We start from the raw sequence: 18,459 nt of genomic DNA, 5'->3' as shown, positions 1-18,459 counted from the left end.
CCAGGATGGTATGCCAGTCCATCACAGGGCCCCATGCACACACATTCACTCATTCTTAGGGGCAATTTAGAATAGCCAATCCACCTACTGTCATATTTTTTTCAGGTAGGAGGAAACCAGAGAAACCAGAGGAAACCCATGCAGTAACCTGAGCTCATTATCTAGCAATTAGCTACCAAGTGGTAGTCGTAGCCAAGAAGACACTGGCCTTCTGATCGGAAGGTTGAGAGTTCAAATCCCAGCACCACCAAGTTGCCACCGCTGGGCCCTTGAGCAAGGCCCTTAATCCTCAGTTGCTCAGTTGTCTAAATGAGATAAGTCTTGCTCAAGGGCCCAGCGGTGGCAGCGGTGCTGGGATGTAAGTCGCTCTGGATAAGGGCATCTGCCAAATGCCATAAATGTAAATGCAATTAGTAAAAATAACATTAAAAAATACAGACTATTAATGATAAAATTCAGCAGCTTTGCATCAGAAAACTGTACATCAGCAATCAGTGTTCAAATACAACTGAAGTACCTCATATTAATTTTATTGTTATGGTGTAATACAAAATATCCGATGCCAAAAAGTTAACAGAAAATGTAAAAACACAAGACAGCATCCACATTCATACACACATTATATACACACATTACAGTAGGTGAAACAGACACCCATCAGAACCTGTTGTCTGGAACCCAAAGGGAAATCAATCAAATCTATAGAACTAACTTTATGTAGCATATATATACTGGTTACAGTTAAAGCCCTGTCATCATTTTCCTTAAACACAATATAAAACACAACTTCCATGGCAAGACATTAACATATATTTTGCATGGATTGAAAACAGGCCATGGATGTGTGTTCCTTTCTTGATGTTGAATATTTTTGCATAATACAATGGAAGGCGAAAGAAAGACCACCAAACACCAGGCACTGGAGAAATGAGGCACTTTAGCGCCTGGCTGAACAACACAGGTTTTTGGCATGTGAGAGCGCTACAGTACTGCAGATGGAGGACTGCAGGAAATACAGTACTGTATACAAGAGCGGTGGTTTAGAGAAGACATTACACTGCCAAATCTGTTGCCTTTGTCTCTTTTGTTGGCTTTTTCTTCTTTTTCTTCTCGTTCCTCCTGTGCCAGGGCTTGCACACGCAGCACAGGATGCACGGAGAGGCTAAGAGCAGCAGAGGAGATGTCACCACCACGATGATGCTCACGCCCACCAGGATGCCTGCCACCTACAAACACCAAAATTTAGATCCATTCACGAGCTAAGCTTTAAATACAACCCAAATTTAGTTCATTTGAAAGGTGCAGTTTGCACCTGCAATACATTTTATTTAAAAATGTTTCTAGAACTGTAATAATCCTAACATTATTTAAATACGTAGTGAAAAACTGATTCTATATATTGACATATTTATTGTTAATTTATTTTCTTTACACTTTTCCAGCCCAGAAATTATCTCTGTCTTAGCTCTGCTCCATTTCTTTGTCAATTTATTAAATCAGCTTCAGCCAATCTAACGAAATGGATGTGTTTAAAAATAGTAGATGTTATAAAATGATTTTTTTATGAGCCAAGGAAGCAAAATTGGCCATGCTCTCTGGGTGGGACAGATGCCATATTCTTTCCCCCATCAATCACAGTGACACTAGCCAATCGTGGGCGTCTATGAGCTCATGTATGTGGAAGAGGGCAGATAGTGTTTTCCTCCAAGTTTGTTCCATTGCTCTGGGATGCAGCATGAACAGCTGTTTGAAAAGATTTGGCTGGCTTCACATGTCTTGGAGGAAGCACACATTAGCCTGTCGTATGTTAGGGGAGAACTGGCCTAATGGGTTGAGTCTAAACCTGTTCCATCATGACCTCATGGAGGTCTATGAAGACATAAAAACATGTCTTCATGGACCTCCATGAGGTTGTGCTGGAACAGGTTTAGACTCAACCCATTAGGTTCCACAAGGTTCATGTGGAAGAAGAGTGGCCTGCATAGAGCATTGACCTCAACCCCACTGCACACCTTTGGGATGCACTGGATCGCCGACAGCACACCCAGGCCTCCTCTTACTTAACATCACTTACTTATACCTAAGTAAATGTTTTCCACCTTTTAAGCCTTTGTTGCTTATGGTTATGTGTATTACTTTCCACTCCAATGCAATACTGTTTCACTGTTAGCTCGACTAATTGTGTATCACTCCTGAGTACCAGCACTTACTCCAGCCCTCATGTTTACTTGTGGAAGTCTCAGTTCTTCCTAATGTCTCACTCTTGTTTATAGTCAGTGGGTAGAAACTTTTATCACTGTCACCTCTAGGAATGTCCTAATCCCACTTTTTCAAAAATACAAATATCTGCGCTCTCAGTATCAGCTAATACTTAATACAGATTAGATACTGACACACCTGTCACAGTCTTACAGGGCCAGACACGATCTCTAACGAGAATACACATCTTTCAGAAACCCAGTAGTGAATTGAGGGGAGAACAAGCATAGACGTTGCTATGTCCATAGGATTTCTCTCTAAAGCCTGGCCTGTGGTACTTGATGCTTGTTGTAGGTTGGAGTTTGGAGCTTGTTTGGAGTTTATTCTCCACTACACTTCCACCAAGCCTTAAGTCAAACTTTCTTAGTTTCATTACTCTCATTTTTTGATTTATTAATGAATGACATGATATGCTTTCAACTTTTTATACAAATAATTATACAATACAATTCACGTTATGGAACCCTAGATCTCTAATCTGTTCCTTTAACAGCTCAATGCCTGGCTTGTTGCTACCAAAAACATGTACTGTAAATGTAAATAGAACTGGTGAAGCTCACCAACAGACCACTATGTGTAGTTATTCATTTGTAGAAAGAGAAATTTCCGACGTACCTGTGTCCTGTTCCACATGACAGAAGCTCTGGAATGTCCTAACTTATTACGGCAGGGACCTTTATCATAGTGTCTCAGGAAAATGTCCCCCTGCAAAACACAAGCAGGTTCATGATGTTGCTGCATGATGTTGCTGCTGCAGGTTTTTTTTTACATTAAAAACTCCTGGGTCAAACAGAAGAGGAGTGCTTACATCTAGATTCTGCAAGCAGTACCAGCAGAAAGTGTGTTTGCAGCTCTTGCACAACATTTGAGCACAGCCCTGGTTGCGCTCGATGTAGACTCCGCACTTGGGACACTGTTTGATGACTGGGTCTGGGTCCGCACTGGCCTGAGCACTGTACAGAGCAGACACACACCTTTATCCACATGCTGACTAAAACGTACATCAAGTATGATGAGAAGTTTGTCTATTTGGGGCTTAAGAACTGGAATAAAATGAGTAAGTGGAATAAAATGGATAATAAGAATTATTTAATATTATCAAATGAAGTAATTATCATACATAAATAAAGACATTTAAAGGAGCAGTTTGTAGCTTACAGCGCTCTGTTCTGTATGCAAGGTGAACTGCAGTTGAAACAAAAAGACTGACCGACCCAACCTGATCTGTTGAAACTACATGGCTAGTGTGCTGCCTTTAAAGGAAAAGAGGCAGAGCTGAGCAGCACAGTTCTGGCTGTGGGTGGAGCTAATTTCAGGGCCAGAAAAATGTAAAGAGAACCTTGAAAATGAAGAAACTAGCCAGATTCACTTCATATCAATGTTACAAACTGCAGTGTTTCTAAGGTATCTTTAAAATCATATAACTATAATAGGTCTAGAATCCCTTTTAACCATTACAAACCGCACCTTTAATTGGAAGGATATACATGATAAGTAAGTAAATATACAGTATATACAATTAAAGTAATATTAAAAGAAATTATAGAATATGATCATAAAAACATAGTTGAACTTAACCTTGCAGAGAAAATATTTTCTGCAAGTTCTAAAAAATAAGACAATATTTATGATGTGATGCTTTTGGAAAACTGGGCATCCATTAGTTAATTATAATGCACAGAATTCCACTATCTTCTGTAGAGTAATCCAAATACAGAGTCAGCGAAGAGCCAAATGACAAGATGCATTTGAATTAAAAGGCTATTCATTCTTTAATAAAGCACACTGGCAGCACTAACCTGTCATTGGCAGGCAGCACCACTAGAGGCTGGTGCTGTTGGCAGCTGTGTCCATCCTCCCATAATTCTTTGCAGGCGTAGCAAAAGACACCGTGGCATGTTGGGCAGGGAACGGGCACCGGTTTACCCTCAGTACCAGGGTTCACACTGCAAACGGCCTGACATTCCAGCACCGGGCACCAGGCCTTACATGGGTCCAACTGAACACCTGAGCGAGAGAGACAGAAAGCATCTGTAAAACATTTAAACATGAAACTATGTCTCTGTTCAGTACACTTGTGCGCTGAGAGCTCCTTGGTAGGAATGTATGAAAATATGAATAAATTATTCAGATTGAACAGATACCGTGTTCTAAACAAATATAAATACAGATATGAATAGTATGTGCAGTATTCATTTATACACATACATCTATCTATACCAGAATTATATATATTTAAATATTAATATATATATTTATTTATACCAGAAAGGTTCACAGGGCATCTGGCTGAGACTAAAGATGTGCACTGGGACAGGAATTCCAAAGAACACAAGAAAAATGTCACAGAAATGGGATATTTTTACTTTCAGACACTTATATATTCATACACATGCGAGTATGAATATTGGCTGTATATGTGTATATGTATATGGCTGCATATCTCTTCTGGGGTCTCCAGAAAATAATCATTTGACAAGACATTCATTTGAAAGATATTAACTTGTATGTTCATTGTGCATGTTTTTCATTTTTAAACAACATTCTCTATCACATTTTGACTCGCAGCAGCACTGCATGCTATCTTTGTAGTACATTCTGATAGTGTCATTTTAAATTTCTGTTCTGTATTGAGTATTAAGCTGTCATAGTCTATTAAGAATTAAATATTTAAAACAATGTTGCATTGTGGGATACAGTACACTTCACTAAGACAACATGCACAGACATCATGTTTGAAAATCCAGCCCATCTAGTACATCATAGAGATATCTCATGTTGTTCACATGCTGCTTATTGCATATGTATGTGTATAATATGTCATTATGAATGCAGCTTATGTTCAAATGTCGCAGAGCTAAGCATATTTGTGAGAGGAGCTCATTTCAAGGCCAGAAAATAGAAAACAGAATCCTGAAATGGAAAAAATAGCAATATCAATTGTATAGGGTGAAGTCTAGCATGTTAGAGTCAATGTATATTTTATACTTTTACAAACCATGATGTATCTGAGCCAGATGGAATGAATCCAAATAATTCTACTCATAGGAATTTGTGTATTAAGAAAAAGCTCAACATATTGAGCTTCTGAAGTTCTGTAAATAAAAGCTTGTGTTTTGCCATTTTTATTTTTCTCATGATACTGGACTATAGGGGACACCCTAGAGCAGCATTATGAATCATTTTTTATTTTTATTATTATCTGATCATCTTTTTAATGTTTATAATACTTTTAAACATCACAAACTGCAGCTTTTAAGGAAAAGCCCTACCAAAAACGTACACTAAGCTAAAAGCAAGCAAAATACATCAAATAATTTCCAAACACTAACTGACGATGCTATCTTTAATTCAGTTTGTCACTTCAGCATGGTTGAAGCTACACCTCTCCTGTGTTTGTGTCAGACACTTTCTGGATGTCCCAGCACTGGATGTAATAAGCATTAGCTGTCCTTTCCAGGCTTTGCGGCTGAATCGAGTCTGCTTTCTGTCTCAACAAAGATCCAGCATGTTTACAGAACCAGCGGTTCAGGGAAATACTTCAGCTTTGCCACTGCAAATAAGCTCATTGTCCTGTGCTCTCTGTGGTATTTTGCTAATTACATAATGCTCAGTATGACGTGTTGAGCTGGCATACAAACTGCGACCACAGACACAGTCCACCCAAATGGCTTCCCTTGTACAGAGAAGCTTGGTGTGTAGGATAGTCACTGGCGTGGTAATGTTTTTAGAAAGAGAACTGTTTAAACATGTCAGTGCTAAAAGATTCCATACAGAGAACATTACAATGTTGTGTACTTAATTTGTCCTGTTTATTTACCTACACTGTCTGCATATGTCATTCTACTGAAACAGTGGATATTACATTGTGATCCGGAACAAACTGTACAATATTTTGTCCAACAGAGATGGTAAATAAACAGGGATTTTTATTTTAATGAATAATAATTTGCTTCTTCCTTTAATTCATTCATTCATTCATTTTCACATGAATCTGGCACTTATCCCGGGAACACTGGGCATGAAAACACCCTGGATGTCTACAAAGGAATGACTACAGACCTGTAGAACTGACAGCACATCTGATAAAGACCCTGAAAAGGCTAGTCCTTGATCATCACATCTTTAGCTGATGAATGAGCTGATGGTGGACTGACCTGACCATACAGGGTGAGTATACCTGGTTATCTTGCACATATATCTATAGTTTTAATACATATACATACATATATGCACCAATCAGCCATAACATTAAAACCACCTGCCTAATGTTGTGTAGGTCCTCCTTGTGCCACCAAAACAGTTCTGACCCATTGAGACATGGACTCCACAAGACCTCTGAAGGTGTGCTGTGGTATCTGGCACCAAGACATTAGCAGCAGATCCTTTAAGTCCTGTAAGCTGCAAGGTGAGGTCTCCATGAATCAGACTTGTTTGGCCAGCACATCTCACAGATGCTTAATTAGATTGAGCTCTGGGGAATTTGGAGGCCAAGTCAACATCTTGAACTCTGTCATGTTCTTTTGTCAGCATGGGCACTCTGACCGGCCTGTGGCTGTACAGCCTCATACACAGCAAGCGGCGATGCACTGTGTGTTCTGGCACCTCTCTATCATAGATAGCATTAACTTTTTCAGCAATTTGTGCTACAGTAGCTCTTCTATGGGATCGGACCAGATAGGCTAGCCTTCGCTCTCCAACCACATCAACGAGCCTTGGGCACCCATGACCCTGTTGCCGGATCACCGACTGTCCTTCCTTGGACCACTTTTAGTAGGTACTAACCATTGCATACCAGGAACACCCCACAAGACCTGCCGTTCTGGAGATGCTCTGACCCAGTCATCTAGCCATCACAATTTGGCCCTTGTCAAAGTTGCTTAGTTCCTTATGCTTGCCCATTTTTCCTGCTTCCTGCTGCATAACATATCCCACCCATTGACAGGTGCCATTGTAACAAGATAATCAACGTTATTCACTTCACCTGTCAGTGATTTTAACGTTACGGCTGATCGGTGTATATCTTTACAGTTTTTCTACATTTTAATACATTTGTTTAGATGTTTACTATTTAATTTATGTTTTAACTCCCTTCTGCAGCTGTACTGTCTTTTGTCTCGTCCTGTTTCGTCTATTCTCTCCTGTCTGCTGCTTTAACATTGGAATTTCCCACCTGGGATTAATAAAGTGTTATCTTATCTAATGTAGCGCACTATGCAACACACTCATTCACACCCAAGGGCAATTTTAGCTTAACCAATCTGCCTACTGGCTTGTTTTTGGGAGGTGACTAAAAACACGCCAGTAGGTGAACTGGCTACTCTAAATTGCTTGTAGGCGTGAATGTGTGTGCATTGTGCCCCGTGATGTCCCATCCTGTGTGAATTCTCACACCCAGTGTTCCCGGGATAGGCTCTGGATCCACTTGGACCCTGACCAGGAACAAGCAGTTACTGAAGATGAACAAATGAACAATTAACTTGACTCCTAACAGACTCCATTACTTCATGCATTGCTCTGCTGCCACATGATTGACTGATTGGATAGCTGCATGAATGATCAGGTCTAGAGGTGTTCCTAATAAAGTGGCCAGTGAGTGTAAGTAAATATAAAATTTCTACAATTCTACAATTAGACTTAAAATATTAGTGAATATCTTTACATATTGTGAGCATTTTCAATAGGGTTTTTACTCCATTTTACTTTTCCTTTTAAAGAGATTTTTAGCAAAAGTATAATTTTATTTAAATTTGCATGCAATTTGAAAGGAACAAAACCATTTAAAAATCTTGAAGTTTTATAACTTTAGGATATAATTGCATGAAAGTATAAAGGTTGATAATGACATGATATCTTGTTATAGTCCAAATGGAGCACCAGCTGGCTAAGTGTGGAAAGTCTGTAGCCTTGTGGGATTTCCTTATGTAAGATACAACAGGTGGATGGATTCAAGGGCTCTGTTACATTAGCCTACTTATCATGTGCCTGGTGGCTTGTTGGCTTGATCCCTTTTCCTCCTCCCTGTAAAACACACACTCAGCCACTGCCAAGTAGAACTGAGCAGGAAGGAGAAACCGAAAGAAGACTTTTGCCCTTGACTACAGCACAATTTTTGTAAGTACCGCAGGCTATGTGCAGATTCTGTGACCTGCTGTGTAATAAACAAGACCCAGTACATCCACACATGCACACACACACCCACACACACATACATACCTCTTTCAAATTTGAGCCGCTGGTAGAACTTGACTTGTTCACCAGAGGCAAAAGCGGCAATCTGTGTGCACAAGGAAATTAAGAAGATAACTAAATGGTAACTATAGCAGCATAATTCTGCGGCTGAAAAACAAACTCGTAAGCCGCAAAGCTTAACAAAAGAGAACACAACGTTCTGAGGTGTGTGTCACTGTGTAGCTTTGATTATTGCAAAAGAATAACATATGACAGGACAAAAACAGGATGAGATACCTAAAGCACACACCAAGTGTCATAAATGATTAAATGTAAATAAATTAAACAGGTACAAAAAGTTTGTTTTGAATGCAGCTTAAAATATCTAAGCGTCCCAATTTAGCTAAATATAGTCATAGTTAATTGTTCAACACCTGACTGAATCATGATAATTATAATAATAACAATAAGCCACCTATGAGGTTTCAGGCAAACAGAGCTGTTTTTTTTTTTCAGAGCTGAGCAATTATGAGATACATAAATGGTCTTTGTGCATATACAGTAGGCCTCATGTTACAAAACTCTTAGGCACATGCAAAGTAATGCTGTAGAGCAAAGATGCCTTCAAAAATAAAGAAATTAAATGCTTCTACGTTAAAAAAAAATACTATAAAGAGCAGTAAACAGTAATAAATGAAACAAAGTCAATATTTGGTGTGACGACCCTTTGCTTTAAAAAAGAAATAGTAGTCTCAGGTACAGTTTGTGCAGTTTTATAACGAAGTTAACTGGTAAGTTTTATTGAGCATCTTGCAGAAGCAGCTACAGTTCTTCTGGAGACTGTGACTGTCACACCCAGCAGCCTTCATTATGTCTCTTATGTAATATGCTGCTTTCTTTACTGACATACAAACATTTTTAATGTAACATTTAAATTGTTGGAAAACTAATGTTTGGAAATCTAAAATGTTTTTGTATTGACTCGATAATGTAGAAGTCATAAAATAAAAATCTGTAACAAAGTTTGTACTTAAAGAAAATAGCGTGTCTAAGACTTTTACACAGTACTGTATGTGTGTGGGCATGTTTTTATATCTTGATGGGGAGCAGATTTCCTCATGAGTACATGAATATCTGACCTTGTGGGGACATTTGACTAGTTACTATGAGGAAAACTGCCTTTTTTTCATTACAAAATCTACGGCATTTATTTAAAACAAAAAGGGCCTAAAGGTTTCCTTTTGGTTACTGAGGTTGCGGTTAGGGTTATATTTGGGTGTAGCATATAATTAATTAGCTGCATATTTCAATGGAAGGTCCTCATAAGGTTAATAAGACAAGCATGTGTGTGTGTATGATCGTGTGTGTGTGATACCTCAGAATCCAGCAGAGCTCCAGGGTGCTTGCAGGCCACGTCAGGGCAGGTGATGGGGGTGCCAGCCCCGTCCCTTATGGCCAACTGCACATACTGACGTAAGCACTGTTAATCAGAACACAAAACACACGGCTCACACTGCTGTTTCTCAGAGGACAACGTTCTCATCTAATTTTGATTGAGGTGATAACGACTAGCAATGAATAAACCCAGCCTGGCTGCTCAGAACCAGTTTTTATCACATTATCCTAACAAAGCATCCTAGCGAGTTGACGCCTTGCAGTGAAAACGTACAGCATAACCGGTTTGGATTGTTGGAACATCAGGTTGCAGTTTAGCAGGGTGTGTGTGAGTACAGAGTGAGAGGAACGTGCATTGTGTTCCTCTTAGCCTTGGAGCACTCCAAGAATGAATCGTCTTCATGCTCACAACAAAGCACAGTTGTTGCATGTGGCTGGTTGCTTCATTTTGGGAACAATAGATAAAGTATATAAAAAATTTCAGAAAATATTTCTAGAGAATATGAAGATGAGCCTGTAAATAATATTTTAGTGAATTTGGACAGCTTTGTTATTGGAACAATAATAAGGACCATTAGATTTAAGGTTTTACCCTCAGACACAAATCATAAATGGCTAATACAGGGGTCAGCTACCCCATTATGAATTTTCTGTGACTCCAAGCCTATGCGTTTTGGTTTCTCCTCATTATTTCCCATCATGCTTGTAAATCCATATTCAGTAAACTTTTCTGCCATATTTTCATCTTCATTTATTTCACTTCTGTGAGTCACTCAGTGTTGTTGAGGAACTAGCAGAGGTAGATGGAACGAGAAATTTGTCCATTTTATTAGCTGAAGTGCGGTGTGTCACACTAGCATGTACACACTTCACTGAAATGTGCCTTGTTTGAATGCAACTCGCAGTAACATCTCAAAATATTGGCAAACAAAACCTGGCTTCATAGTTAGAGTGACATTCGTAATATGAAGTTGTAAAATAAATGAATAAAATAACATAGGAAATAATGAGTTTGACCCTATTTGTAATTCAAGTGACTCCACATGGGGTCATGACCCACAGTTCGGGAACCCCTGGTCTAATGAGATTCCACTTAGATTAGAAGATGAGATGAGATGCTTTTACTTTCTCCTACTAGACAGTGGAAATGACCTGAGTCAGGGCTGCAGGAGTAATCATATTTTAATTTAGATCACAATTATTGGATTCCATTATGATAATTAAATATAATGGACTGTAATACTGATGAACTGAGCTGACTGTCTGTTCACTGTGACTCTGGTGCATTAACTCATGAGGTCCCTGTTTATATATTTTAGCTAACTGACTGTCTATATTTAGCACCTACACTGATAGAATATATGCTTATACTGTACAATGTGAAAGAAAAGCGTGTCTTTATGACTGTATTAGATAAAGAATAAAATTGTTGGGGCATGCTGTTATAGGAAAATAATCAGTATGCCCCAAAGTGCTTGTACCACAGCAATTTGCCAAAACGAACAATTTTTTATTTATTAAAGAAAGACACGTCATACTTGTCATACTTTTTATCCACTTACAGTCACATTTACTGTTGTGGAGCATTCATAATATTACTTACATTATAACAAATATAAACAGTCAGTCCCTCACCAGCCTCTGTTCTAATAAGACAAAAAAATGCAGTTTTTCATGCTACTAAGAAACCGTAAAACACAAAACCCTCCATCCTGAAGACTTCCTTGTGTTGGAATATTTAAAAAAAAACAGCTTTATCTCTGTCTCTTACAAAGTGCTAACACTGAAGACTCCGTCCATAAATGCTAAATACACATCTCCTTCAATTAACGATTGCACGTTTGTAACTCTGTTTACACAAGTCCCTGTGTGAGTTCTTACTACAGAAACAATAACATTACAATGAGCGTATGTATATACAGCTATGATCTGTCTAGCAGCTGGACCTATTTTCAGAGCTACTGATTCATCAACACCTTCTGACCAAATAAATTGAGAATTTAAACCTGGTTGTTTAAGTCAGGAGCTCCATGTTTACATGTTTTAAGTGACAGGTTGCCTGTGGTGGTGAATTTTTTTATTTAGCATCTAAAACAAAGGAATATAGGCTTATGTACAAACACAGGTTAAGACTTTAATTGCATGGTGTCTATGAAAGATTTCAGCCACCCTGGACATTTTTAATGTCTACTAGTAGTGAGTAATTTTGTGTTATTTGTATAACCTTGGTATAACCTTGCTCGCATGTCCAGGTGCTTTGTGTCACAAGTTCTCTACTGTGCATATGCCAGTAAAGGACTTGCTCACATTAGCATTCAGTCCAAACAGTCTTTCCCATGGCCAAATCTGAGGACGTCGAAGACGTCGTGTACTCACCTGGGTACAGAACACGCAGTCACAGGAGCGCAACGTGCTCGTCTCTGGTGCAGGACAGTCAGTCAAACACAGTTTGCAATAAACCATGGCCTCTGCTGTCTGGATGGAGGAGTCTGAGGCATCGGCCATGCTGCTGCTGCTGTTGTTCAGTCCCTCAGGTTGAGAAATAATGGAGTGATGTCCTCCATTTTCCTGAAGGACACAGGACGAGAGAAAGGAATGAATGAGGACTGAACAACAGTCATAGTAGCAGTCATAGACAAATAGCAGTTGTGTGTATGTATATGTGTAGATGCTGCTTTAATATGAGGAAAACATGCATCCTCTTAATTGTGATTGTGAAATAAGCAAAAAAAAGATGCAGTTACTATCAGTGCGCCATGGCATTTGAGCCATTTAATTTAATTTAACAGATTTGTACCTTGTAGAAAATATGTAATTTAAAGGAAAAATCCACCCTAAACAACTTGCATATTAATCTTTATAATTAACACGTGATCATCCCTGGCATCCAAGATTTATTTTGTAATGAAATTCTGAGTTGACATTTTTGGTTTCTTTCAATTGATTTTCACTTTGGTTAATGTTTCCCCACAATGCCATTTGACTACCTGCTGATAGTGGTGCCAGTGTGATTAAGCCCTCACTTCATCTCTAATTAAACAGAGTGATGCAGCAGCTCTTTAGTCCTTTAGTCTATCCAGCCCTCTCACCTCCTCATCTGTACACTCTGCTCAAACATAGACGTTTCCAAACCACCATCAATGCAGTCAAGCTCATCATCACGTAGATCACTAACTAGCCCAGCAGACTCTCGGCCAGAACTCAGCATATCTGCGTATCTGTGCTAGGAGTCGAACATTTATGAGTGAGAAAAGAAGCTCTTGCTCTTTTGTTTTGTTCAGAGCTTACAGTGAAGTCTGATCGTTATCCCTTATGTTTGAGATCATTAAAATATTTTATCCTATTAAACACCATAGTAATTGCACTAGATATGGAAAAGTACATAAGATATTTTGCTTGGATGCAATATTGCCATGAAACCAATATTGGCCAAACTGCTGAATCGGTATATCATATTTCATGCAGTGAAAATGCGTGTTGTTGACATTAAACAGATCTGGTACATGATGCTAGAACACAATTTGCCCAAAGCATTTTGTAATCATTCCTGTGGCTTTTTGCAGGTCAGATCAGGATGTCAGTATCAGATCTGTATCATCTATCAGTCAGTAGTTAGAGCTCTGAGATCGGTATTGTGCTGAAAATGATAAAATGAGATCAGTAAGTCACTAAATTTCACCGACAATGACACAGACATTGTAACAGGAAAGACTTAAGAAGATAAGGATAGTAAAGTGATAGATACATAAATTGTGCAAACATTAGAGCTTTTTTTGCAGAAATAGAGAATGTACAGATTGAGCAATAGAGTAAGTATACTATGTATATAGTCTTAAAAATTGTATATTCTTTTATTTGACCTAATAAAATTGTTAGCATTAATCCCTTATAGACTCAGTTTGTTATTCATATGTATTATCTATATTAAAGCGTATTATTCAGTAACTAGATTGAAATTAACAGGTAACATGTTTACTAGAGTGAGCAATGTAAGCCCAGACCCGTGCACTTCTGGGATTTTAAGGGGCTTAAACAGGGATTTAATGATGTCATTAAACACTTCAGCTTCTTCGCTCCATTTGGCCACAGCGCCAGATTTCCTCCTTATCAAGCGAGCTGAATGCTGAAATCAGGTGGTGTTGTTGCAGAAACAAATATCTGTGGCCCATACACTAAGCAGGCCAGACTTCCCTCATGACCATCATATGGCTGTTTTGCCACCTTTCCTAAAAAACATGGGTTGTTTCTAAGAAAGAAAGTGAGCACCAAAAAATGCCGTTTGCACAATGATGATCAGAACAGAAAGGACACTAGGCAAACATATAAGGAACAAAAACTTGTACTTCTGCTAAAAATGAGGAACAGACAAAACTTCACCTCATACAGAGACGGTGAAATTTACCAAAGGAAGGAAGTTAAACAGCTAATATTTAAGATGTGCAAAAATGTAGAACTGGGAGTCACACAATGCAAGTCACTCTCAAAGTCATGTAAGATATAGAAAACTCCACCCTGAAACATAAAATATGTTTATATCATAATATTTGTGATGTGCTAAGCGATTCCAGTGCTAATTTGTTGGTAGGTGCTGGATTATTGTTATGTGAGAAGTTAGCAGTTAGGTGTAAACATGCTCAAACATAAAGGATTTTGTTATTAGCTCCTAAAACCAAAGAAAATGAGATTCTGTTCTCATTTATTTTCCAGCAACATTCAACGTCATATTAACGAGAAATCCATCTTAGAAATAGTGGAGACAGCAAACGTTGGACTCAGAGTTCCAGAATGCAACGCAGCTATACAACACAGCTGCGGCAGAGTGTACAGATGAGGAGGGGAGAGAGATGGACAGACTAAAGGACTAAAGCGCTGCTGCATCACTCATAACGTTTAGTTAGAGATGAAGAAAGAAAGAGCTAAATCCTACTGGTACCACCGTCAGCAAGTATAGTGGGTTAGTTATAAACTATTAATTAATGTAAAAATAGACCATCATATCAATGAAAGAAGTTTAAACTAAAAAAGATAATTCCCTCGGGAGATCAAATGGTTCAGAGATGAGAAAGACATTATGTTCGAGTGTTGACTGTATCTAAGTAAATACTGTGTAATCTAGGACAGGTTTATCCAGAGGAACAGTACAGAAGGTGGTGTTTGGAGCTGAGCCTTGTCTCCCTGTTCACCGTCTGCAAGCCATGCCATCTAAAAAAGGTAGCAGTGATAATAACATAATGCCATAATATAGAATATATCTGGGTTATATAAGGACTTGGTGACGGTGAAAAAAGGGAAGAAAAATATTAAGAGAAAAAGCTGCTTATAATATCGTTCTTAGCTTATACACAGCTAATAACACACATGACAGCTGAAAATGTACAGTATATTGACACAAATGATAATTTACACTAATCAGCTAAACTGTTAAAACCACCTGCCTAACATTGCATAGGTTCCCCTTGTGCCATCAAAACCCAAGGTTTCCCAGCAAAACATTGGCCAGAGCATCACACTGCCTCCGCCGGCTTGCCTACTTCCCATAGTGCATCTGGGTGCCATCTCTTCCCCAGGTAAGCGACGCACATACACCCGGCCATCCTTCTTCCATTGCTCCATGGTGCAGTTCTGATGCTCACGTGCCCACTGAAGGCACTTTGGGTGATGGACAGATGTCTGCATGGGCACTCTGACCACTCTGCGGCTCTGTGTGTTCTGACACCTTTCTATCATAGACAGCATTAACTTTCTCAGCAATTTGTGCTACACTAGCTCTTCTGTGTGATAGGACCAGACGGGCTAGCCTTCACTCCCCACATGCACATCAGTGAGCCTTGGGTGCCCATGATTCTGTCATCGGTACACCGGTTGTCCTTCCTTGCACAATTTGGCCCTTGGCAAAGTTTCTCTGATCCTTACGCTTGCCCATTTTTCCGCTTCCAACACATCAACTTCAAGAACCGACTGTTCACTTACTGCCTAATATATCCCACTTCTTTACAGGTGCCATTGTAACGAGACAATCAATGTTATTCACGTCACCTCGCAGTGGTTTTAATGTTATGGCTGATCAATGTATATATTCTATATTAAAATATAAAAAGTGTTACTCATAATGTGTGGAATAGAAGCACAATACAGATTTATACACAGACATGATTACAGTCAATGTGACCAACATTAATGCCCTACATTTACAGCGTCTCTGCAAGAAGCACTAATTATTGGACAGAAATTCCAGCGAGCAATTACAAGCGAATGGGTTGTTTGTTTTTATTTTTACAACATTTACAACATTTTTGGGCAGTGAACTTGGCATTAAAACACAATGATATCTCTGGTTTTGCCACCCAATGTAGTAATAAAACAATAAAATGCCACTGGGTTACAACAGTATTAGAAAAGTTACCATTAGTGTTTCCATGTAAACACTTTGGCCCACACAAATGTTTGCTAACATGACACTGATGCCTTTGGGTCTGTTTATTGAAGATGTGGTAAGAGTGTAGTATTTAAGTGCGTGACACGGGCCGTAAACATTTAAGGTAATTGCGATACGCAGAGACTTTAAGGGTTCAGTTAAGGACACACCTAAGAAGTCTTAAGGGTTGTAGATTTGACCTTTGTTTATGAGTGAGTACCTTTGCCAGAAAAGAATAACAGGACATTTTATCATTTTGAGGACAAAACTGACAAAGAATAAGAAAAACATTAAGGTTTGGTTACCAAACTGTAGTTAAATTAAGCCCGTAGGACAGAAAGAGACATATAAACAACTTGATTACTAGTATTAATCACATTTTGATTATATCAATTTCGTGAACTGCATGCAATAACACAAATGGAATGATATGCTCTCAGAAAAGGATATTAAACTGAACCTTTCCTTGTCACTAGGGTGGTACCCTCAAGGGTACATGTTTTGTACCTCGAATACACCCGGTAATTTTTTCCAAGAAAGGTGCATGTAGTGTACCTTTAAAAGCTATACTCTAAAAACTATTTATAGTCCAATTTTGTACCTTTTTAAAGGTACAGCACATTCACGTTTCTAGATGAAAGATACATATTAAAGGTACAGTACATGTAGCCTTGAAGGCACCACCCTAGCAACAAGGAAAGATACTGTTTAGTACTTTTTTTTTTCTAAGAGTGCAGAAAGGGCTCCTCCACTATCTACATCCCATTTAACTCATGCACATGCAAAACTAAAACCAGTGACTATTTCTTGTATAAATAGATTCTTGAATATTTTCTTTAGGGTTTTCCTTGACAAAGAGACTTAATCATAGATTATTTTCATCCTCATCTAGACCCTAATCTACACTCTAAGATAAAATAGTGTTTAACTGTACTTTCCTTGTCACTAGTGTGGTACCATCAAGTGCATCTTTTATTAATACAGTGTACCTTTAAGAAAACTGGACCATCATTTGTTTTTAGAATAAAGCTTAAATACACCTTTCTAGGTAAAAGACACATACTAATGATATACAAGATGAGGGTACTATTGAGGGTACCACCCCAGCAACACAGAAAAGTACAGTTTAGTACCATTGTTGTCTGAGAGTGCAGCTGTCTGTTAAAATCCTAATGTCATTACAGTTCAGGTGTATAATAAACAATGGCACTCTGTGCATTTAATGGGAAAAATAAAGGATTAATACGACTAATACAGCTCATAATGCATAATGGCAGTGCATGAGAACATTCATTGTAGGCTACATGAATCAGCCAGTGGAGCGCGCGCATGTCGGTACACACGCACGCAGTCTCGCGCGTGAAACGCTGTCACCGGATTATTACATAAGATACCGCAGTCCGAGCATGACGAGCCGAAATAGCCTTAATGATGATGATAACCATGAAGACCATGAAGGTGGAGAAACGACACGCGGCGCTTCTGCATGCAGAAGACACCTCTAAACCGCCGCAGTGATTTCCCGTACAGCACACACACACACACACACACACAAGGTGACATGTCGCTACTCACTTCAGTTTGGAGCACGTCCAGTCTGTCCTGTCCTTTCCTCCTGGTCCTGTGAGTGACTCTTCTCTGCTCCGATGCCGAAAGGTGCGCTGCGTCTTCACGGATCTGCTCGCGCACCACTTCCGGCTTCTCCTCCTCCTCCTCCTCCTCCTTCGAGCAGATTAAACAGCTTGAGGATTATTCATCTCGCTCAGCAGCCTACTGAGGGTTGGCCGATATGACCTCAGATAAAAATATATACTTTTTCTGAGGTTAATGTGCTCCAATAGGTTAGTGAAATAGTAATAATAATAATAATAATAATAATAATAATAATATTATTATTATTATTACACTATATGGACAAAAGTATGTGGATTCCTAACCATCACACCCATATGTGTTTTTTCTTCAAACCTTAGCCACAAAGTTTGAAAACATTGCAGAGCTACCAGATTTACTTAAAAATGTATTTAATCAGACATATTAGTTGGTGTGAATGTGCACTATATGGTTAAATGTTTGTGGACACCTGACCATCACACCCATACGTGGACCATCCGCAAGCTGTTGCCACATTGGGAGCGCACAATTGTATAAAATATCTTTCTATGCTGTAGCATTACAATTTCCCTTCACTGGAACTACGATTCCCAAACCTGTTCCAG

General features: G+C 38.9%; 1 protein-coding gene across 1 annotated transcript; it reads right to left on the bottom strand.

Moving 5' to 3' along the window:
* Positions 1–514: 514 nt before the first annotated feature.
* On the bottom strand, positions 515–17,961 carry rnf144b (ring finger protein 144B). The gene is made up of 8 exons (XM_026923902.3): positions 17,816–17,961; positions 12,202–12,393; positions 9,806–9,910; positions 8,476–8,536; positions 4,059–4,266; positions 3,068–3,212; positions 2,875–2,964; positions 515–1,226 (listed from the first exon to the last, which is right to left on the bottom strand). The coding sequence occupies exons 2-8, from the start codon at positions 12,328–12,330 to the stop codon at positions 1,053–1,055; spliced, it is 912 nt and encodes a 303-aa protein (XP_026779703.1). The 5' UTR covers positions 12,331–12,393; positions 17,816–17,961; the 3' UTR covers positions 515–1,052.
* Between the last annotated feature and the right edge of the window lie 498 nt (positions 17,962–18,459).

Source organism: Pangasianodon hypophthalmus, chromosome 22, assembly GCF_027358585.1.
Source record: "Pangasianodon hypophthalmus isolate fPanHyp1 chromosome 22, fPanHyp1.pri, whole genome shotgun sequence".
In the NCBI taxonomy this organism is placed as follows: domain Eukaryota; kingdom Metazoa; phylum Chordata; class Actinopteri; order Siluriformes; family Pangasiidae; genus Pangasianodon; species Pangasianodon hypophthalmus.
Note: the sequence above shows the minus strand (reverse complement) of the source record. Positions and strands in the feature narration are given on the sequence as shown.